Source organism: Nothobranchius furzeri, chromosome 14 (genome assembly GCF_043380555.1).
Source record: "Nothobranchius furzeri strain GRZ-AD chromosome 14, NfurGRZ-RIMD1, whole genome shotgun sequence".
Lineage (NCBI taxonomy): Eukaryota > Metazoa > Chordata > Actinopteri > Cyprinodontiformes > Nothobranchiidae > Nothobranchius > Nothobranchius furzeri.
In genome coordinates, this window is record NC_091754.1 from 17560803 (window position 1) to 17585048 (window position 24246).

A 24246-nucleotide genomic window follows, 5' to 3' on the forward strand; every position below is an offset into this window, starting at 1 on the left:
CGTTGATACAAAACAAGTTCATGAGGTTCTTTGCACTAAATCCCTCTCGCATGAAGCGGTTTCAGCAGTTTTATTCTAGACATTTTTAGTACCTTCCAGAATGAGCCGTTTCAGGGCTGTCACATTAAGAAAACAAGCTGGAGCTGGTCACCCCTTCCCTGCTCAAGCTGCTATATGCTGAGAAGCTCCGATATCTGAGAGGGGCTTGTAGAAGAGCACTGCTCTAATTTCCTCGTTTATGACATCACAAACGGGGCCTTTTCAAAACAGCTTATTTTAGGCACATTATTCCAACAACACTAACAGAAAACGGAAGGATTTTAAAAAATGTTTAGAGTGTTTATAGAGACCAACATAGCAGCACAAAATGATTAAAAAAATGGAATTTAGCATTATCTGTCCCCTTTAAGCCATCTATGCTGTGAGGGATTGTCACTGACCAAGCTGTGTGTGTGCCATGAGGTCTGCCAGTGCGGTCGCTGTGGCGTTGGCGTTGAGGCCTATGTGGGTAGAGGTGTTGGTGACGGACCTCCCTCCTGGGTGGGATGAGGTGGACGACGCGGAGGACGATGTGGATGAACCCTGGATGACGCGGTTGAACCAGTGCTCAACAGCTGGATGACTGTGGCCCTGGTAGGGCGTGGAGGTGGGGAGACGTCCTTGTCGCCGCAGTGAGCCCTCGTCCTCGGACGCTGAGGAGGTGTCTGTCCAACAGGTCAAAGCAAGAGCATAACAGGTGAGTTTTAAAATCCGGCTACTGATTGTTTTAACTATCTCAAGAGGCATCAGACCACTTGGTCCCATTAAAAATAAGCCAAACAGAAAAAACTTTCTAAATACATGAAAATATTCCTTTCAATCTCTGACATGTCTGTGCATTTGACAAGTTTATTTATAAAAGCTGGCTTGCCATAACTGAGTATTCAGCAGAAAACTGACTGCAGTCAGAGGGGAAAAAAAACAAAGTTAAAAAACCAAATGAAAGGTGAACGCTGTGGTCAGATCTGGTTACTGCGATTTCAGTTTCTGTGGGTTGCCAGATACTGATAGGAAACTAAAGTTTTTATGTTTTAACAACCATGAAATACTATCTGTGCTTTCACAATTATGAACAACTACTTGTGACTGTTTTACTGTCTAATTCTTACAAAGTTCACCTATAACAATAAAAAGCCCGCTTGTAAGCTCTGACACTTGGTCCGAGTTTGTTTAATGAGCACACATCTGATAGATAACCCCAAAACTAGCAGGATTTTTCAGATAATTAATCATTCTAATCACTCACAGAGTATATACACAAGTCAGCCAGCCGAGACCCCATTAAAATCACTTTTGCTTTTTCTAAGCTTCTGCTCTGGTCTCACAGAGGCTGTGAGATGGAGGCTGGAGGAGGTGGAATTAGAATGAATCAATTTGATGTCTCTGCAATCAGAGGAGTCATGCGGGTTATATCACATTTATGATTCTGTTTGTGGTTCCTCTGTCTGTCTCCAGTTTCTTTCTGGCTAAAATAACTTGGACACAGCAGGATTGGAGGCTGAGGGAAGAAGAGGGACAGGGAATAAATTTGAGGCAGAAAGAATGAGAACAAACGTAGATGCATCATTAATCTGTGGGAATATACAGTAGAAACGTTTCTTTTAAAAAGGATATTTGTATTCAGGTTAAAAGGTGTGCAGAAAACAGACGATTTTGTCAAAACATTTACAAAAGTCAGATTTTCTTTTATGGTTCCTGATTGTTTTTATTGTTTAAACTGATTAATTTTTTTTAATGCTGAAAAAATATAAAATCATCTTATCTGTGATGTAAAGTTTTACATTGCAGTACATTCTGAACTGTTAGTTACCAAAAACATGGAGACACTTTCTCTTTTTTTCCCTATTCAAACCCCAGTGTCGAAGCTTTTAATCCGGTTACTTGCTCCTCCGCTGTGTCCTGTTTCCTAATCCAAGGCTGGAGGCTCTAGCCCCGCCCCCCCCCAACACCAGAGATAAGGTCTTTGCAGTGTTTGAGACGGTGTTAATAAATCTCACGCAAATTATTCAACCAAGAATTTAAAGCAGAAGTTCTATAATACATGAAAAATTCTAACTTGCCCACACATTGCAAACGGTTACAAAAGCAGGAAAAAGGCCACCGTTTACAGAGATGTTAATGCTAGATTTTTTCCTTTATTATGCAGCTCGTGTGGGAAGGTCTGCCTGGATAAAAAACAGTGAGACATCAGTTCACTATCGTTACGAAGAATGGGCACATTCATCAAACTGAACCCTTCTCTCCAGTAGAAAACGCTTGGTAGCATCATTTATAATCACTGAACTCATCAGCATCGCCAAAAGTGAAAAAATGATTTGGTTATAGTTGAAGACTAGCCTAGAAATCTAGACAAACCAGCAGTAGCGGTCGGTCTAGTCATGCTCCACGGTTGCCTCAGCAGTTCTATGATTGGTCTGAAGAGTTTTAGGTCTGGCCAATAGCAGTGCTCTTGTTTGTAGACAGTCATTGGGCGGGCTTAACACCAGAGCTGTGATGACGGAGAAAAGGTACAAAGATGGCATCAGGAACGGCACTCGTTTGAAATGCTTTCGCATCAGCTTTGGACAATTTAGATTTGGGCTTTTCTTTAAGGCATGAGCAGATAGAGGTACTTAAAGTGACAGTGTGTATTTTACCTGACAATAGGAGGCACTAGATACCTAAATCATTGCAAGCAATCATTATATTTGTGTTCAAGTAAGCCCTTACCAAAAGATGGCCATTACGGTAAAAAATCCTTGGGAGTGCAACCTCCAGCAAAATAACAGGAACATCTGATTCCCTTTCATCAACGAGTGAAGAGGTAAATGTGTAAAAGAATGTTTATTCATGCTGAAAGTTTTGTGACCATTTGTTACAAATCAGTAAATGCATTCTGTCCTCACGGGCTTCCGTAGACGGAAACATGGCATCTAATATGGCATCACCCAGAGACTTGGACACGCTTCCATGTAATTTAGACCAAATTTTTATGGTTATATGTTATGAACCCGCCAAAAATTTTCAACAACTGGGTATCTTTTAATTCATTTACAACAACATTTCAATGGATATTTCCAGAGATTGATGGTAAAAACGACACATTGTCATGTTTCGTCCTTTATTTCAAAACAGGATGTATTTGCCTCTTCTTTGATGGTGAATGGCGGACTGCCCTGCTGACTGATTTCCGTTGCTATGAACACACCTTGTTGTTTGTTGCTCTGATTGGTCTAAGCAGTGTCCAGTTGTGTATGGAAACAGTTTGAAAGACAACCGTAGATTCCATCACATGACCGAGCTCTGTTTATGGGTCGTGACCAGACTATATATTCACTGGTCACTTTATTGGGTACACCTTGCTAGTACTGGGTTGGACCCCCTTTGGCCTTCAGAACAGTCTTAATCCTTCATGGCATAGATTCAACAAGGAACTGGAAACATTCCTCAGAGATTTTGGTCCATACTGACATGATAGCGTCATACAGTTGCTGCAGATTTGTTGGCTGCCAGTCATGATGCGACACTCCTGTTCAACCGCATCCCAAAGGTGCTCTATTGGATTGAGATCTGGAGACTGTGGAGGGCATTTGAGTACAGTGAACTCATGGTCACATTCAAGAAACCAGTCTGAGATGATTCGAGCTTTATGACATGGCGCACTATAGTAGCCATCAGAAGATGGGTACACTGTGGTCCTAAATGGATGGATATGGACAGCAACAACACTCAGGTAGGCTGTGGCGTTGCAATGATGATCAATTAGTACTAAGGAGCCAAAAGTGTGCCAAGAAAACGTCCCCCACGCCATTACACCGTCACCACTAACCTGAACCATTGAGCTGTTGACAGGCTGGATCCAATCTGGAACCAGTCTGGCCATTCTCCTCTGACCTCTGGTATCAACAAGGCATTTTTGCCCACAGAACTGCCACTCACTGGATGTTTTCCCTTTTTTGGACCACTCTCTGTAAACCCTAGAGATGGTTGTGCATGAAAATCCCAGAAGATAAGCAGTTTTTGAAATACTCAGACCAGCCCGTCTGTCACCAAAAACCATGCCACGTCACCTCCCCATTCTGAAGCTCGGTTTGAAATGCATTGAGTTGCCACCATGTATGTGATTGATTAGTAATTTACGTTTACGAGCAGTTGGACAGATGTACACAATGAAGTGGCCAGTGAGTGTATATTAACATACGTATAGATGGGGTGGCTAGCCAGGCTAACTGAAGACTGCTTAAAAACAACTACAAGCGTCTCACCTGGTGGGGTGCATGCCTCCACTGAAGACTGAACTAAGACTGATCGTCTCTTGGAGGGCATGGGCATCTTCCTCTCTTTGTACTTAGCCAAAGCTGCTTGGACGGCCTCTGTGTGCAGATCTGAGGAGACACATTCACAAAAGTAAGCTACGCATAAAAAACGAGTACATTTGAAACTTTTGAAGAGGAAGTGGCTGATTGTTACCGGATCTGAAGCGTTCATCCCGGGCATTGTTGGCCCGTGACTTATTGTGTTTGGAAACTGGAAGAACAGCTTGGGAGGAGGTCTGGATTCTGTTGTCGATTTGCAGAGATGGGTCTACACCTGAAGTTTGGGACCAAAACAAAACATCTACTGCAGAAATCGGAGCAAAATACCTCAAAGCAACGGGGCTGAATATTGCTGAACCAGATCGAGCATTCCCAAGCTTAGTGTAATCCCTATTTAGGCTGGTCTCTTTGAATTTGGTAATTTGGTACTGAGATTATTCACTTTAATTAATCCAAGCCTCTATCAAAGCTTTCCAACAGCCTTCAAGTTTTCCAAGTGAAACAAAAAAGCAAATTTTACAGACGGGACTGAAAGGAGGTGATTAAGCTCCATGAATGATACAAAGACAAGGATTCAGACTCATCGTACTCACTGTGCACAGTGCAGACATGATGCCTGCCTTGTGCACAAGTACAGCATCCTTTCAGGATATAGCTGCACTGCTTTCTTTACACCTCTTAATTGTGATGCATTTGCAAAATAGTGCTGAAAGAAATCACTTTAAGCACATAGATTCATTTAAATGAGCTGTTAATGCATTTTCTTTTTAGTTTCATCCTGATCCACTAGACTGCGCAGGTCATTCTGGTAAACAAATCAGATAAATGAGTCTTGGCACACCACATTTAGCCGGAAAGTTCTACTTGGCTGACCCGTCGAGCTCTCAACCAGCCAGACAGCTATCAGACAGCTCAGCTTTGCAGGGCCAGCTTACCGTGGATCACTGAACGCCGCGCAGTCAGCAGAACGCACACAGAACACTCACACACTTCAAATAAGTTGCTTTTACTTGGATTTTCTGTAACTGAGCCTTACATAAAAATGTAACCTGAAGAAAGATCTTGAAGACACGTTTGAAGGTGGCACATTTTAAATGCACGCACTGCTTACCATAAACACATGAATACATGTTGGTCCTGACAGCTCTGTCACACCACAGCCTTTCCTCAGCTCAAGAGGAAACAGGTCTAAACAGTAGACCGGGTTGCTGGGCAGAAACCTCTTTAGAGACACACGAAACAGAGCCAATCGGAGGTCTGCTCCGTCACAACAGATGTTTTTATTGGCTCACAGCAAGACCTGATGAATTTATATCACCTGTCTGACACCAGCACTTGGATACCGGAGTGGGTTATGATGATACATGCTTGTGTTTCACTTCTTAGAGAGCAAATACAGCTCACTCATGAGATTTACCAAATTATATATCAAACCCTGAAAAGGATATTGCTTCTAATCAAATTACACAACTGCAGTGGATGTTCAGTGTCAAATGCAAAGTCTGTGACTGGACTCATGATCAGAGAGTAAACAGAAAATGGCTTTGATTAACTGCAATCAAGTAGATTCATAAGTTTTATTTAAACTCTTTTTCTGAAATGAATAAATAGTGCCTAATGTTGAACAACGGGGGAAAAAAAGTTTGTTGAACCTTCAACTATTTGCATTTTGAGGTTATTTATCTGCCGTTAAAGTTTCTTGGAGGCACGTGGAACTAGGCAGGCACGTGCTTGAGCACCTGCCCCTTTTGTCCGAAGTGCCCAAAGTGCCCTTTTTCCGGTCTTTCGTCAGATTTTACCGTACAAATCTGTTACACTGTGATCCACATCGGGCACTAGGACCATGCGGAGGCAGCCGCCTCAAGGTGAAGCTTATTTTCCCTTAGACCCGCCTACGAGCTCACCGATTGGCTCTTCCGCATCATACTAACATGTGACTGGTTGTCCCTGCTGTCGCTCTACCTTGCAGCCATGGAGACGACAGACCGGTGTTTTGCCTGTGGACAGGAGTCTGCGTTCATCTACCTGTAAGTTTTTTTCTGCCTGTATCAGGTCAGCTGGATGGATTTTAATATCAGAGCTTTTGTTTACGTGCGTTTGAGTCCGTGGCTAGTGTGTGTGGAGCAGAGTCAGGTAGCTGCATGTCTGGGACAGAAAATGGGACATGAGAGAGACTTCTCCTGAAGTGTTGAAGAAACACACAACAAAGAATCACAGATGTTGATATTCTTCACTCTAGATTTTCCGGGTCATAACTTCTGAATTACAAATCAAATAAAAATACTTCAAACGGGTTCTAACAGTACATAAAATGAGCTTTTCAACGAGGTATTACATGATGTAATTCATGTTACTCCAAAAATCACTATTAGAGGGAACCCAGCTTTGCAGCATCACAGAAAAAAACGGAGCGAACCGCGACGGGAGAGCGAGAACCGAAAGGAGGAGATAGTCTGATCATCTTCATCAGCAGCTTTTATAAAGTTATGGAAACGTCACAAATAAAATCCACCTGGTTGGTCAGGTGTCCCAGAAGGCTGTTTCTGTAGATGGTGACATGAGGAGGGACAGATTAAAGTCACACTGGTTTTTATTTGAACACTCCACTGTTTACTAAATGATTCAGCTTCATTCCAGCATTATTTATATTTACATTAAATATTTATTTAACTGAAAAAATAATTTTATCAGTGCAGAATTTTATTAGTTGACTTTTTGTAATGAAATGTTTACATTTAACCATTTACCTGGCTTATTGATCTTCATAATGCTGGTAGAAATGTAGCTACAGCTGTGAGGTAGCCTATGAGTGTTATTTTATGACACCTAGTATTTATTTTACTGTATCCCGTTCTCTGGACCAGAGCGTAGACCTGTGGTCACAGACAGGCTGCAGTCATTAAACTGGTTAACATGAGGTCAGGGGTCACACTGTTTTCTGAGTGTTTGCAGTTCTGAGTTAAAATAGTTCTTTTGACATAGTTAGCTCAAGTCATTTTGAAGTTCCTGTTTAGTAATAAATGTAAAGAAAATTCAAATCCTTTATTTTCATTTAAGCTGCAGTTTTACAGACTTTAATAATCATAAACACTAAATACAAACCAGACACTGAAAGCTGAGGTTGTTCTGAAAAAAGGAGCAGAGTTACAAACATTTTACACTTTTATTACAATTTTAAAGCCATTAAAAAATACCAGTTATATTTATGGTCATAAGAGGGTTAACTGTGATAAATTTTCCGCCTCCCACAAAGAGATGGTAAAAGTGAATGTGAGCATAACTATATACGTTTAATTACTTTATTATGTATTTTTTTATTATTGACTATTACTCCAAAGGGTTCAGATGAATGATAAATGATAATGACAAATGACCCGCACTTATATTGCACCTCTCAGAGTAAGGACTCCAAAGCGCTTTACACTACAGTGTTTCATTCATCCATTAACACACACATTCACACACTGATGGTGATGAGCTACGATGTAGCCACAGCTGCCCTGGGGCGCACTGACAAGAGGCGACTGATGAACGCAACTGGACTTCTTTGGTTTCTTTAAAACATTTCACTTCTCATCTGAGGAGCTATGTCAGTTCTACCTGGAATATGGGAGAGTCAGGCTTATAAGCTGTAGCTGTCTGTTTTTATTTAAAGAGCAGAAACTACTCTGAGTACCCCGCCTCTCCATCTCCCGATGAGTCGTTAGCCTCTATTGATGGTGAGTCATCGTGTTGATTAGATGCAGGAAGGTGTGACCTAGACTGAAACTGCTTAGGAATTAGATTCAAAGCTGCATCATAGGTGCTGGAAAGGTGACATCTAAGCCCCTCCTCTATTTAAAGTGGGGTTTTCACGTTTTGACATAGATAGCTTCTTTTAATCCTCTCTCAAATCATCAATCTTCTTTGTCCAGAATCTGGACTTTGTCATCGTTAAAGGTGTGTCCCTTGTCCTTCAGGTGAAGGTGGACTGCAGAGTTTAGACCTGAAGAGGTGTTGTGTTATGTTCTTGTGTAATTGTTGTTTAGTTTCTCTAATGTAAACATCTGAACAGTGCTCCTACACTAGACTGCATAAACGACACCACTGAGCTTCTGTTTGGGTGTTTGGTCTTCTGGATGAAGCAGTTTCTGTCTTGAGGGTGTTGTTGGGTTAAAGTTTACCGGGATGTTGTGTTTGGAGAAGATTCTTCTAAGTTTCTCTGAGACTCCTGCCACATATGTGATGATGGTGCCTTTGGCCAAAGGATGTTGTTGTTAGGTTGGTAGCAGAGCTCTAATGTTCAGTGTTAAGTTCAGTGAGATCATGGAATGGGATCAAGAATTTTCTACTGACAGGAAAAAGATCTCAGCTAACATAGCTGTAGATCACACTGGATAACTCTCTGTGGTTGCATTTATTTTACTACCTCTTACTAGAGCTGTCTTTAGTAAGCACAAAATATCTTTGGTTGTACACCTGTGCAATAGCAATAAAGTATCTTGATTTCTGTTAAATGTACTTCCTGAATGAGTGACCTTTTCAGGCTAAAATAACAAAATGACAAATACAGACAGAAGGACAACTTCTTTCTTCTTTTATAATGTGTTGCATCACCACCTGGTATCAGAACAGGACTCAGTATTGGAAGATAATCAAAAATCAAACAACTTGGACTCAGATCAGGGGCAAAAATGTGGTTGTAACATCTCTAGATATAAGTCAGCTTTAAAAACTAAAACTATTATTTATGAACTAACATTAACACTAATGACACTAATTGATATATTTTTATTATGTTGTTTGAACCCAACGGTCTCATTATCAGAATTTTCTAACTTGTTGGATTGCTCTATAAGTGCCCCCCTTTTTTTTTTTTTACTTTGAGCACCCGCCCCGTCAAAGGTCTCTGCACGGCCCTGGAACCAGGTGGGTCTCAGATACTTTTCTTTATAATTTGGATTTAACTTCTTTCTTAAATTTTATAATTAGATCAAGGTGAGGACTCATTAATAACCTCTTCAAAAGAAACAAGCGTTTCTGGAAATTTGATCATTTTTTTGTTAGTTGTATTTGGGAAGCTCTTTACACAAACTTCCTCTCACATGAAGCTATTTCAGCAGTTTTATTCTTGACAATTTCAGTGCCTTCCAGAATGAATAGACATGGATATGTAGAGGCCCCATTGGCTGCTGGGGAGTGTAACAGCGTTGCCACCATATTGGATGGGTCTCCTCACTCTACAAAGTCAACACAGACTGGGCAACTGTGCCCATTTTTGTGCAGCCTACGGTTACCACAACATACAGCGTAGAAAACAGATGGGATTACTATTTACTTTTTTAGCCTAACTGATGGGACTTTATATTTTATTTTATTTTGTTTAATTATATTTATATTGTAATTATCATACCATGTGTCTAATTTTGTTAAAAAGCTTGATAAAATGTGTTTTTAGTTGGATAAGCACTTTCCTCAGTAGAAATTAATTCACCGAGGGCAAATGGAGACCCATCCAAGATGGCGGCAGGCCACTACGGCAGCTCCAATAGGCAGCGCCATTCCATGGGGTATCTATTTTTATATACTACTTTAAGAAAATAAGCTGGAGCTGGCCACGCCCACACATTCCCGGCTCACACTGCTATGAGCTGAGAAGCTCTGATATCTGGGAGGGGATGGTTCTATGCTAATATCTCCGTTTGTGATGTCACAAATGGGGACTTTGTGAAATGGCTTGCTAAAACCAAACACTGACAGAAAATGGACGAACAGATTATTTTCATGTTTAGAGCATTTATAGAGACCCACATAGCAGCACAAAAGGATGCAAACGGTGAGTTTTACTTATTGTGATCAATTTAAATGACCATCCTGCTATTCTTTTGACAATAGATACTGAACAAAAATGAGTCAGCCAACAGACAGGAAAGGCTTTTTGGCACTAATCTTGACTTAAACGTAACAAAAAATAAATAAATAAAATCAAGAAACAGATTGTATAAGACAGGAAATGACATCAGACATCCATCTGCTTTATTCACGAGGAGGAAGAGGAAAACATAAAGAGCTTTGATTTTCTCATTGCAGCTGAACTCAGCTGGTCCAGGTGGAAAAGTCACAACAGAGGCTTCACTTCCTCAGGAAGTTACAGCATGAACACCACCCGCCTCCCCGCTGACAAACTTCTATCGGTCAGCAGTCGAGAGCCTCCTGACTGACTGTTGCACAGGAGAGAGCAGGAAGGGCCTGCAGCAGGCGGTGAGGGCAACAGAAAGTGTCATCTACACAAAAACATCACCCCTAAAGCATGACCCAGTCCAGCTGAATATCAGTCCTGCTAACTCACTCCAGTGTAAAGCCTAAAGCAAGGAATCCAAAGCAAACTCAGACTTCCACTCCTAAAAGCAGGCCAAACCAAACGCACCAGATAGAAGGAGGAAAAGTAGAAAGAGAGAAACTCCTCTTTAGTTTTCACTTCAAACGATGCACCAAGGAGGATAAAAATACACCTAACTGATACAGAAATACACATTATGCTCACTTTATAGATTAAACACAATCTTAACTTAATCAAATAATGGACTATACGTTCTCATCTTCCAAAAAAAGCTGAATTTCTTTATTGAAAATTTTGTTGGTTTGGGAATTTTTTTTTTTTTTTGTTTAGTTTTGCATCACTTTTTTTCTCAAAACTTCAATGAGAATTTTTTCTAATTTTCTGTTTGTTTGTCTATCAGGACAAAATGTGTTTAAGCAGGTAAAAGTTCATGGAGGCAGAAAATAATCCAAAAGGTCTGCAAACCTTACCTTGTATCTGCGGGATGTAAGGAGCCAAGAGCTTGCTTCTTTTTTTCTCATAGCCCTTCTGAGTGATGTCTCCTGCACAGGCAGAGACGAGACGGATGGATAGAGGAACAGACAGAGAGAGAAAAGGGAGGGGAGGCAGAGAGATGAGTCATTAGCTTGGCCGTGCCTTGTTGTGTGTGTGTGTGTGCGTGTGTGTGTGTGCGCGTGTGTGCGTGTGTGTGTCGGCACCACGGGGAAACAAATACAAGTTTAGGTTAGTCTCACACAAATAAACATATATAATCACACTTGTTTTGAAACTTTATTCCTTTTATTTGGAATTAAATGTTTAAAAATAAAAATAAACTTGGTGCATGGACATTACACAGTAGTGGCCTCATCAGTGAGGGATGTTAAAAAGATCATCGGTCTGGTGAATCAGAAACGTCATTTAGGAGTAAAAACACTGCTGTCAGCAAGAAAATAATACCCAGTCGGCCGTCATCATCTCCAGCATTTTGGAGTCTAAATGAAGTTAAAAAATAACAAAGTGTAGAAAAAACCTCCGGTCCTGAATGCTATCTAATAAGTCTAATAAATGGCAGATTTCTGCTAACTGTGAGTGTTTTTGATGCCTTTGTAAAGGTGAAGCTGAGCACAAAAACAACAGGCTTTCTGGGATTGATGAAAGCTCTTAAGAGCAGATTGTTTTCGTGTCAGTTTGAACTTCATGTGAACGCTTGAATCTAATGACTTCTACGCTTTATATTAGTTTCCAGAGGGTCTCGGTGGAGGTTGTGAGGGTGAACTGGAGAAGAAGAAGCAAAATGCTGAGCACAATACAAGCTAGCTAAAGATGACAACTTGATTAAATGACTCCCGATATCCTTTAGAGTCTCCATCCTTTTTTCTTCAGGAGATTTTTTAAAAGCTCTCATTCACTTGTTTTTTTTTTCCCCAATACATTTGCAGTGGTCTCAATGCCTTGTGAGTCAATCTCAGTGGAAAAAAGCTCTGGCGCTCCTGTTTTAGGAAGTAGAAGGTGGCCAGAGGAGTGGGGGCAGAAACCAGCAGGATTTTACATCGTATTTCCTGACATTCAGACATCTTTTCTCTGATTGGTTAACAGCAATGCCACTCTTCCGCTGCCTCCGTTTGATCTGCAACTTTGATGTTTTGTATCCACAAATAACACAAGTCTAATGGAGTGTTGAGGAGTTGCTAAAGCTAATCGTTAGCTTCTACTAGCTGTGACGTGCTCTGCTGTTTCCTGGATGCTAAACCAACCACAGCCATCTCTGTCCACGAATGCTGTTTTACAGTGAAGGAGATCTAATCTGAGCGTTTCTCTGTTTATTTTCTAATGCAGGACATAGAGGTAGAAGACTATTTTTACATTCAGCCTACATGTTAAACTCAGAGTGACCAATCATATTAAAAAAAACAATCTCTGTGAGGTTTTCACTTCTTCTCTGCTTGTAAACTTTGAACACACTAATGTGACAATGTGAAGGCAGGTGCTGTTGATCCCACTGTATGTTGTGTGCAGCCCACTGGTCCTGAGTCACCAGTAACAACTGAATGCCTGCACTGTTAAATGTCCAACAATGCGTTGCTGTCCACAGAGCTCAGCCGGCTGACCTGACACTGACTTGTTCTGTTGACATGCTCTTTTTCGTGTGAGCGTGCGGACATCAGTAAATGTCTGTGTGCGTGCCAGCGTGCTGCAGCCGACCGGTTTGACAAACAGACAATGGTGGCTCACTATTCTCCCTGCGACGGCTCCTGACACCGGCCCCGTGTCCCGGGAGGCCGAGAGGCCCGAGCTAACGCCGACCCATTGAGATACGTCTCGGCAACGATAATCTTCTGACCTGAGAACAAACAGCTTTGTCTCGATTTAACAGGAATAACCCTCACCCCGAGTATTAGGTAAACAGAAAAATTAGGTCTCAGGGTGATTAAGGATTATGGTATTTTTGCTGCATGTTTGTGTAAAACTATTCATTATTCACAGAAAGAATCCATTTCCCCTCTCTGTTTGAACTTTAAACGCCTCTATAAGAGAGAAACGGGAGGATTCAAAGGTCAATAGCGTCCTGCTGACTGGGGACTAACAGAGGGGGGTGGGTAGAGCGGAGGACACAGATGGAAAAATGGGCAGAGGGCAGCTAAGCAATATGGTAAATTGCATGGTGTGAACAGAGTTCTGTAGTTTGCAGGACTTGTTCCTGACCCATACAGGAAAAGGCTTGAATTATGAACTCTTAATAAACAAAAAGACTCCAAAAAAGAGAAGAGAAATATGTCAGAAAGAGAAATAAACTAAAGCTTGAGAGGGAAGAGTGACAGAAAGATGAGAATCCTTACAAAAGTTCAGAGATGTATCAGCTGGGATTCCCTTCCCCAGTCAGCATCCCTCTTCATCATGAGCCTGCTCTTTTGTTCGTTATCCCTCCACTCAAACATCCGCACCTTAATCTCAGCCTCCGAGACCTCACTAACAACGCACACTAAGCTCCTGTCACCTTCTGACATCCTGACTCATCTCTGTTTTCATTTACCCTCAGCACCTCACGTCGAGCCGGAAAACAAATAAGAAATAATGATAAACGTCCACATTTGTCAGGCTTCAAAATGCTAATACTGTGACATTAAAGTGAGAAAATCTTATGTCCCAGAGGCCATGAGAGTTTTTTTAATGCAGAATATCTTCAATGTTGTCATAAATTTCATGTCAGCCAGCCTTGAATCCTTTTTTCCAAAAAGCTGGGGGTCCATCTAGTGAGAGAAAGAGACTCTGTCGTCCTTCTTCTTTCTGTTATTGATTACTTGTGACTGGTAGCTGCTCAAAGAGCTGGCCGTTGCACCAACAAGGCCCATTAGAGAATTACAGCAGACAGATCTTCAATCACAGGATGAATCCTGAGACATAAAGCATTCCTCTACAAGTTAGTGCAAAGAAAAGAAAACAACATATTCTCCAAGGCAAATTAATGAGGTATTAACATGTTTTTAGATGCAAAGGCCAGGCAAGGACAACAGCTAGCTTCTACTTCCGTGGAATTGCTCTCAGCTGCAAGCAAATTTGTTTTACATAAGTAGAAAACCAGGGGGCACAAACGCTTGATGGTGGCACTGTAATCATCTAAAGCCTTGCATCTATGTGTATTCGTTACCACTGGTGGCCAATTAAAAAGCAGAACCCACAGGCAGATTTGGTGAGTGTGTAAAAGTGTGTGTGGGGCTTGGAAGACTGTGAGCTGGTTGATTAGCAACAATGCAGGAACACATTTAGGACTACATACAAATAATCCTAATTGTTTTAAGTTCTCTGATATTAACAAAAATAAATTTCTACTTATTTTGTTGTAAGTTTGGTCTAAAAAACACAAAAAATCTGAAAAAATATTTAACTAACTGAATTTATTTTCATTCCAGAAGACAAAAATGTAACTTTTTTTTTTTTTGGCTTTAAAGGGGGCATAATATGACTTTTTTTCTTGGATTTTAGATCTGGGGTCAATACAAAACTTGTTCATGACGTTATTTACACAAAATTCCCCCCACAAAAAGCAACTCAGTTTCAGTATCGTCCAGAAAAAGCTGTTTCAGGTCTCTCTCACTTTAAGAAAACAAGCTGCTGCTGGCCACGCCCATCCACCCCCCACTCAGGCTGCTATTAGCTGAGAAGCTCTGATAACCAGGAGGGGCTCTGAGTAGTATTTTAATTTCCCCAATTGTGACATCACAAAAGTGGGCTTTTGGAAACGGTTTGTTTTAGACTCATAATTCCAAACACAGACAGAGAAGGGTGGATGGATTTTTATGTTAGGACTGACTTTAGAAGAAGTAGAGACCAACATGGCAGCACAAAAGGATACATCCCATTTGGGCATTTAAGAAAATAAAAATAATAGCGTTGATTAATCAAAGATAAAACTGAAATAACTGATTTATTTCCTGTTAATTGAAAAGTTAACTAAACATTCAAAGTATCAGTCTTGGCTTAAGGTAAGAACAAATATATTCCACTGCAAATACATACAGTGATTTAGCTCATGAATCTAAAACAAGTAAATATATTTCAAAGTTTGCTGTGATAATTAACTTCTCTCCTCATTTTTGGTCCAAAATTCTTATTTCTGTACAAACAAACACAAAATCCCTTCTTGTCTTCGCCAGACCACTCCTTCAGTGACCATCAGCCAGACAGAGATGGCCCCACCCTGCCATAATGTCAGTTCTTGTGCCAGTCTGAGCCCAAATGTGCCAGCAGCACCGCTGAGCCAGCGATCAAGCTGTCTGCCGCTCAGACTGAGAAAAACCACAACTAAATATTTAGGCAGGGGAGAAATTTGCTTACGAGGCTCGTGCATTAATTGCTGCAAAAGCAGATGTGGCCAGCTGTCTTTTAGCATTAGCGTTAGGTTTGGCACGTGTGGATTAAAGTTTTAGCCGTTTTTTTTTTTTTTTTTTTTTTGCAGAGAAGTGTTTTTGTCAGGATGCTGTTGTATCCAAGTCATCTTTAAAGCTGCACAATCTGCAATAAATTCATATCTTTAAATCTCATTTTAAGAAAACACAGATGTTAAAGGCTGTGAGATAAACTAAACAGGTAGGGTCACTCACATGCAGCAGCCACAGCAGATGTCTACAGCAACGACTGAAGGGAGGATGACAGACGAAGGAGAAGAAGTCAGTGGCAGAAGACAGTCGGGTCAGAAGAGGCTAACCGGTCTGAAAAGCCCTGCTGTCATAAATCAGGCTTTTTGGGATTCTTTGTCTCCTCTCCTAGTAAGAGCAGGAGAATGAGCGAACCCCATCTCCCTCATCCTGCCTTCCTCTCCCTCCCCTCAATCCCAGCACCCCCTCTTCAATCATCTGCCCCCGAGCCACCCCTCCCTTCTCCACTCTCCTCCCAGCTAAGGTCGCACAAAGCCGAGCTCCGCTGCGGGATTAGGGTGTCAAAGCACCCCCTCCACATACCGATCTCACACACCACTTACACTGTACAACAACTGTGAAGAGGCTTCATTAGCCTGTTACAACACGTCCACACAGGTCAGGTTACGGAGCACGAAAAAAAAGCTTTGAGCATGCTTCCTCCTGCAAAAATCCCTAAGAAGAGGAATGAGAAATAAAAACTCCTAATGTGAGAGGACATTAATAACATATTACGTTAAGATTGTAATGTTAAACCAATTTCTACCGGGAAAAAAAAAATCACTTTGTGTAAAAAAATTCTGCCTGGATTTGAGAGGAAGCTAGTCTGGGGTGAGATTAGGAGGAAAACCCTCCCTTGTATTAAGACAGGCTGGAGATAGAGTACTCCAGGAGTCCCACAGGGTTTCAGCCTCCTGTGTGTGTGTGTGTGTGTGTGTGTGTGTGTGTGTGTGTGTGTGTGTGTGTGTGTGTGTGTGTGTGTGTGTGTGTGTGTGTGTGTGTGTGTGTGTGTGCGCGCGCATTTGTATTTCATTTTAAAAATTAGCTGCCTACTTGCCCCATGGCAGAGTTTCAGTGAATACCTGCATATAATTAAGCTAAATAACGCTTGGAAGAACAAGCTCTAATGAATCTATATGAACAAACAGGATTATCCCGTCTGCTTTTTCCGACTGACATAAACTCTTTTAGCACTAAAAATAAATAGAGTCCAATGAAAAGTCTTGCGAAACTAAATTATATTAACAACTTCAATCAATTTACAAGATTAATCCTCCAAAATTCTGTTGGTTTTCGTCTCTCAAGTGTTGCAGTTCAATAGGAAAGATAGTGAATGTAATATTTTGGAGCCGGGTTATTCAATTCTGAGCCTGGAGGGCCGGTATCAAGCCTTTTCAAGTTTTAGCTCTGTTTCAACACACCTGATTCCCATCAGCAGCTAATTAACAAGCTTCTGCAGAGCCTGATGAGCTGCTGCACAGGTGATTCAACCACTGAATCAAGTGTGTTGGAGCAGAGAAACCACTAAAACGTGCTGGATACCAGCCCTGCGGGACTGGAATTGAATACCCTTGTTTAGAGTGTTAAATATGGACTCAAACAATTTTAACACAGGAAAAATATTTTAAATAAATTTTTTTCTCAAGGGGTTTTTCTCATATTTTTTAACTAGCAAAAGCAAAAAAATAATCTATGTCACTTGAACTGAATATAAACAAGTTTATATATCTACATATTTAGCTACATATCATATCTACAATTTTATTTGTCTACATATGCATAAACACAAGGAGGAGCGCTGCGGGACGGAGTGCTCAACCTCCCCCCACCCACCCCTGATACGTGGTGTAAACTGATACACCATTTTAAAACACTAGAAGTGACCAACAGGTTTTGGAGTCTTATTTCCTGATATTTGGACATCTCGTCTGGGATTGGATAACAGCAATGTGGATTTTTTAATCTCCACAAATAACACAAGCCTGGAGGAACTTCTGCCATGTGGTGAAGTGGCTAATGCTAACGGTTAGCTTCTATTAGCCGAGACATAGGTTGTCTGCTGTTTTCTGGACGCTAAACCAACAACAGCCTTCCCCGTTGTGAGTCAAGATGGTTGAGCCCAGTCATGTTAACCTGTTAACTGTCAATGACGACTAAAGTCGTCATTTGCATTTTTTTTTTCAGTGTGGGCGTCGGAGCTGCAGCCTTTGACACTGATGACCATCACCTGCTACTGGAGTGGCTGAGAGACTGGGTAGGCCTATCAGGATCTGCTCTGTAGTGGTTTTCCTCTTATCTCTCTGAGCGCTCCTTTTCTGCGGCCGTCTCCAAGTTTAGGTCCTCCACCACCTCTCTTACCCATGGTGTCCCACAAGGTTCTGTGCTGGGGCCTCTGCTCTTCCTCCTCTATCTGCTTCCTCTTCAGCACATCCTGAGCTCCTTCAAAGGAATCTCCAACCATCTTTACACAGATGATATCCAACTGTATGTCTCCTTTAAGCCCCATGAGATGTCTAAGCTGCAGCTGTTACACTCCTGCTTAGACTCTATCAAAACCTGGATGGCTGGGAGCTTTCTACAGCTGAATGAAGATAAGACTGAGATCCTCATCTGTGCCCCAGACAAGCTGGTTCTTAAAGTCAGAGACTCTCTTGGTCAGCTTGCTTCTCACACCAAACCTTCCATCAGGAATCTTGGTGTGACCTTTGACCCAGCTCTCACCCTGGATTCTCATCTCAGTTCCCTTGTTCGCTCTTCCTTCTTCCATCTCAGGAACATTGCAAAGCTGAGTCCCATTCTGTCCCGCTCTGAACTTGAGACAGTTCTCCACACCTTCATCTCCTTATGCTTAGACTACTGCAACTCTCTTTTCACGTGTCTGAGCAGAACCTCCCTGAACCGTCTACAGGTGGTTCAGAATGCCTGTGCTCGGCTTCTGACCAAGTCCTCCAAACACACCCACATCACCCCGCTTCTCCTCCAGCTTCACTGGCTGCCTGTCAACTTCAGGGTTCATTTCAAGATCCTGGTTCTTGTCTATAAGGGCTTACATGGACAAGCACCATCTTACATTGGTGATCTTCTTAGTCCCTACACCCCCAGCAGGTCCCTGAGGTCCAGTGACCAAAGCCTACTGGTTGTGCAGCACCAGGCTAAAGACCAAAGGTGACAGATCATTTGCTGCTGTGGCCCCCAGACTCTGGAACTCTCTCCCCCTGAGCCTGAGATCAGTGGACTCAGTGGACTCCTTTAAAAAACAGCTGAAGACTCACTTGTTCAAGCTGGCTTTTGTATGACCTTCTTCACCACTCTGTTTATTCTGCTCTCCCCACCTATTCCACCTTCCTCAGGATCCACTGATTTCCCTCTTTCCTATTCACTCTCTCTCTTTCTTAACATTTTTTTTAATCACAATTGCCTATTTTAGTTCATTTTAAATATATTTTTAAACATTTTCTAAATGCTTTTTTATATTTTTACATTTTTGTTTTTGTGAAGCGCCTCGTGATTTTTATCTTGAGAGGCGCTATAGAAATGATACTTTCTTCTCCTTCTTCGGAACGAGCCCCCGCACAGAGAGAACAAACATCCCAGCTCTAAAGCTGATCTTCACCCGCGTACATCACACGTCTCGTGATCAGGAAACAGAAAATCTGTGTGTTAGGAGATCGTTTTGGGCCGCTGCTGTAAACAAAGCAAGCTGCGAACCGGAAAAGCTTCTGATTCTGCGTCAAGATTTTGCTGTATTGTATTAGATCACTCCCAATGTTATAATGCAACCGTCTCATTCTTTCAAATTATTGTTCAAACTCAGCAAGAGCGATTCTTTCATCTAAATTTTTCAAAGCAGCCGTTGGATCCGGTTTTCTGTGCTTGGAGGTTAAAAGAAGACCAAATGTTAGTGGGCACACACTGAAGGCCAATATGACGCTTCTAATTTGCTAAAGAACAGCTTTTGGAGCGTGATGAGGCGGTGCAGAAGTGTCATTGGAGCTGTCAAGAAGGCGTCTACAGTCTTCAGTGTTTTGCTGACTTTACTGAGTTTCAGGTAAGTTGGGAAGTGAATTTTGGAATCCTAAAACTGCAGAATTTGCTCGTCAGCTTGCCAATTTGGATCATTTACCTTCAGCCGCTAAATATAACATTCTCACATCTCAAGACTGTTGATATTTCTAGTTTTTACTCTTTCTGCAATTAATTAACTGTGCAAAACATTATGTTGGAGTTAAAACATTGCTAATTAGCGTAGGTGACAAATTTACTAACCACAACTGCCAAAAGCCTTTGTAAGGGTACAGCGGACATGTGGATTATTTATTGTTTTCAAATTTATTTCAAGCATATTTTATTATTTTGCCACACGCTACTGTGTTAGCTTAGTGATAGCATGAGGGCATTGACTAGTCCCAGTCGTCTTTTGTTGTCCTGCTGCATATGGTACACCTGGTGCTGCTGTTTTCTAACTTTGAGGAAAAATCTGTAAAAAAAGAAAACTGCACAACAACGCGGTACGTGCAGAATACTCCTAACCACGGAGCACAACATTTGCACACATCGTAATCCGAGTCCTGACTCAAATACTTCATCCCTGATATGTTCTGTTTTGTGCATGTTTCAGTAGAAGTAAGACCAGAGTATTAGATGCGTTCATAGCCTGTAACATTTAACATCAGCTCCATGAAACTTTACAAGAGTTAACAGCAATCCAGCTCTTGACAGAAGGCCAATTCCTTTGACTTTACATTCTATAAGTGGCATTCTGCTGAACAAAGCAGTGCAGCTTCTTAAAAAATATGATTCTTGTAACCTCAAGGCAAGGCTGTAAGAACTACGTCTATTATTTTTAACTGCACAAGTCAGTCACCATGACAAGAAGGCATGGCGTAGGAACATTTAAGTGACACCAAACGTGCAGGCAGGTTACACCCAGCCAGGCTCGGAGAGGAAGAAGGGTAAGTGTTGCAGAAAAGAGGGGCTGATTGAAGATGATGAGGAGACTGCAGCTGAGAGCCAGCTGGAGGAACGTCAAGAGGTGGGACCAGCTGGGGGTGGGGTGGGGGTGCTTCAGGGAGAATTTAGGACACAAAATGAAAAGATGTGGAGAGTAATGAGGGAAACAAGTGAGGAATAGGAGAAGACTTGATTAAAAGGTAATGACTTCCCTTTCCTTTCACTAGAAACGTGCATATGCACACACTCACACACACCATCAGTTAAACCTGATCCAAAAGCGCCTGGGTGTCTCTCAGTCTCCATCCATCAACTGCTCCAATCACATCGTAGTATCACCATTAATTAAGACCGAACTAACCCTCCATTACCACTTTGTTAATACATAACCCCCACATCCCATACACACACACACACACACACACACACACACACACACAGCCCCAAATCCCCCTGTATCCCCCGAGCTCTATATGGCTGCTGAGCAGACAGACAGCGTGAATAATAAGACATTAGACGCAGCGCTGATTTTACACGGGGGACCCTGCAGCTGTGCACTGATTTGGGGGAGTAGACAAGAGGGGTAGCCATAATTAACAGTCACAATTAAACCTCTGCACTGTACGCATCAAAGGAGCACACACACACACAGCTTTCACCAGTTTTCACACAGATGGGAAGGAAGACCACACAAACACATGTGCAATTGCAAAAACATTCAGACAGTGTCAGAAACATCGACATATAGGTCAGAAACCAGACTTATATGGTTCCGATTTGTTCCAACGTAAGCCTGCTTTTGCATCAGGTATGTTTCAGAATCTGTCCTCACCAAGTATGAATGCATTTATGAGAGAGATGGACACGCTGACCTGGCTCCAGTCCAAACCGATTCATGTCTGCTCTGAGCTGCAGCGTTAGTGAGCCATGAGCTGCTATTCTGGCTCCCAGCCAGACTCTCATGATGCACAAACACGTGTCTCACCTACATGAACAACAGCAGGGGGGGGGGCTTGCACTATCCAACATCGCACAATACAACCAAAAGTGCAGGAGCCTCTTTTTATCCATGCTTTCTTCTTTTTTTAAACACAGAAACAGTTTTGTTTACCTGTTTGTAGCTACAGTTTCGCCGACGGCTGCTGGCTTCTTCAGGCTGACGCTGAAGAAGCCTCTTTTTATACCCAATTAAGTCACGTGCTATAAATATGCATATATTAGGTTATTATTACTTTTCTAATCCAAATAAAACAAAGAAAGTGAGAATATGTCATAATCAATCATTGTCTGAGTGCTTTCAGTTTGTGTGTTTTGATGCGAGACATCTGTGTGACAAGCGTAACCAGTGTGCGAGAGCCTCAGTTTAAACACTCTATCTTCAAATACGAGTATATTTTCCCTCCCAGCAGCAGCACTGACTGTGTCTCCAGCAACACTCTCATAAAATAACTCGTTTAAGTTGAAAGTGCCAACCTCACCGGACTCGCCGATGTTTCCTTACTCCAAAAACACCATAACAAATCAGTCGTGACAGCATTCGGACCAGTCCCGAGCAGCAGGGAGCCATGTGTGCGTGGGTTTTCTGGATACTACATCTGATTCTGTTTTTGCCCTGAGAACGGAGTAAAAGCAGTAAACACATGAGCAAAACAGGAACTTTGGTCAACTGAGAATGAGTGAAATTTGCAGCAATCGTTTGAGCTTGAAGGGTAGTTTCAGATTTTAAGCACCTGCTGTTATGAGAAGTAGAACAGGAGAAATGCAAATCTGTAAATCTGTAAAACTGCCCAAGAAGGGAGATCTTATTTCTGAGGTTAAAATCTAAAAACATGAGGCTTTTGAGGGTTTTTTTTTATGTGTTGTTGCAGAAAGTTCCTGATAGTTCCCCAAAGTGGGTAAGCAAGTTAGAATACCTGATTCCAGTCCTCTGTCGTTCTGTCTACAGCACTCCCAGCATGCACCTTGATGGACAGAAACGCTGCATCCAAGGAGTCAGAGAAACGAACCAAAGCGTCCCAACTGGAGCATCCAACTCTGAGATTTCTGCTCAACTCTGCACCGTCTCAGAGGACATGAAGCCATTTATTGTCTTCTCCTTTTTGCCTGGTTATTACCATATGAATGGCCATGTTTCACCAGCCTGACACATGCGTAGCCAATAAGCTAGCAGACACACACACACTTTGCTACGGAGAGGGATATCTGTGATTGGTCGTGACTGGGTCTCAGTGGGAAGCCCATCGTTGCTGTGAGATTAAAATAAACATGTGGGTGTGTGATTGTTTCCACCATTTTTAACAAAGAAACAAACAACTCTGCTCATGTTTATAAATGTGAGGTGAACGTTTTCCCACTTAAGCAGCAGAAGTGGCCAAGTGCCAGAAAAACTCAATAAACTAACAGCAGGTGTTTAGGAAGGTTCAAATTGTTTAATTTAATGAAACTAAATGAGATTTTAGACATAAGAAATAAATGATAGACTATGACTTTTATTTGAATATGATTCTATATCAGTCAGGTTGGATTTCAATTACAGCCCCGTTAAGTCATTTCCCAGCTGGAAGAAGAGAAACTTGCACAGTGTCCCATGTGTCAGACCTTCTGAGACTCTTTCTCAGTGTTTTTTTTTTCCCACACTGGTCAGTTAAGTTTGACTGGTGCTTTGGCGTTAACAAGTACACGTTTATGCACCGGCATCAGCGCATAAACAAGGTCTAACTCCTAAAGTCTGATACCGATAAGGATACTGGAATATGGAAGGTCTCCACTATGAATAAAAGCAAAACTAAATCATTTTAAAATCACATATCTCCTATTGTGCAAACTTGAAATTTAAGCAATATCAATAATAATCAAAAATATGGCAACTACTTTCATTTAAGTTAGGCTAGTTGTGCTAAATAAACCTGAAATATGTCAAAAACTATACAGGTCCTTCTCAAAAAATTAGCATGTTGTGATAAAGTTCATTATTTTCTGTAAAGTACTGATAAAGATTAGACTTTCATATTTATTAGATTTATTACACACAGCTGAAGTAGTTCAAGCCTTTAATTGTTTCTAATATTGATGATTTTGGCGTACAGCTCATGAAAACCCAAAATTCCTATCTCTAAAAATTAGCACATTTCATCTGACTAATAAAAGAAAAGTGTTTTTAATACTAAAAAGGTCAACCTTCAAATAATTATGTTCAGTTATGCACTCAATACTTGGTCGGGAATCCTTTTGCAGAAATGACTGCTTCAGTGCGGCGTGGCGTGGAGGCAATCAGCCTGTGGCACTGCTGAGGTGTTATGGAGGCCCAGGATGCTTCGATAGCGGCCTTAAGCTCATCCAGAGTGTTGGCTCTTGCGTCTCTCAACTTTCTCTTCACAATATCCCACAGATTCTCTACGGGGTTCAGGTCAGGAGAGTTGGCAGGCCAATTGAGCACAGTAATACCATGGTCAGTAAACCATTTACCAGTGGTTTTGGCACTGTGAGCAGGTGCCAGGTCGTGCTGAAAAATGAAATCTTCATCTCCATGAAGGTTTTCAGCAGATGGAAGCATGAAGTGCTCCAAAATCTCCTGATAGCTAGCTGCATTGACCCTGCCCTTGATAAAACACAGTGGACCAACACCAGCAGCTGGCATGGCACCCCAGACCATCACTGACTGTGGGTACTTGACACTGGACTTCAGGCATTTTGGCATTTCCCTCTGCCCAGTCTTCCTCCAGACTCTGGCAACTTGATTTCCGAATGA

General features: G+C 41.7%; 1 protein-coding gene across 12 annotated transcripts in view; it reads right to left on the minus strand.

The window, feature by feature from the left end:
• The window catches only part of dip2a (disco-interacting protein 2 homolog A), a 95227-nt gene that overhangs the window by 27961 nt on the left and 43020 nt on the right, over positions 1 to 24246 (minus strand). For 10 of the 12 annotated variants that reach the window (XM_015966686.3, XM_054747021.2, XM_054747019.2 and 7 more), the window contains exons 2-5: positions 11124 to 11195; positions 4489 to 4608; positions 4284 to 4403; positions 441 to 704 (exon numbers count right to left, since the gene is read on the minus strand). In XM_015966686.3, coding sequence (XP_015822172.2) covers positions 441 to 704; positions 4284 to 4403; positions 4489 to 4608; positions 11124 to 11195 — 576 coding nt within the window. Of the gene's footprint in view, positions 1 to 440; positions 705 to 4283; positions 4404 to 4488; positions 4609 to 11123; positions 11196 to 15734; positions 15944 to 21976; positions 22340 to 24246 lie in introns of those variants that run through there. The other 2 variants (XM_054747023.2, XM_054747022.2) reach the window with 2 other exon arrangements.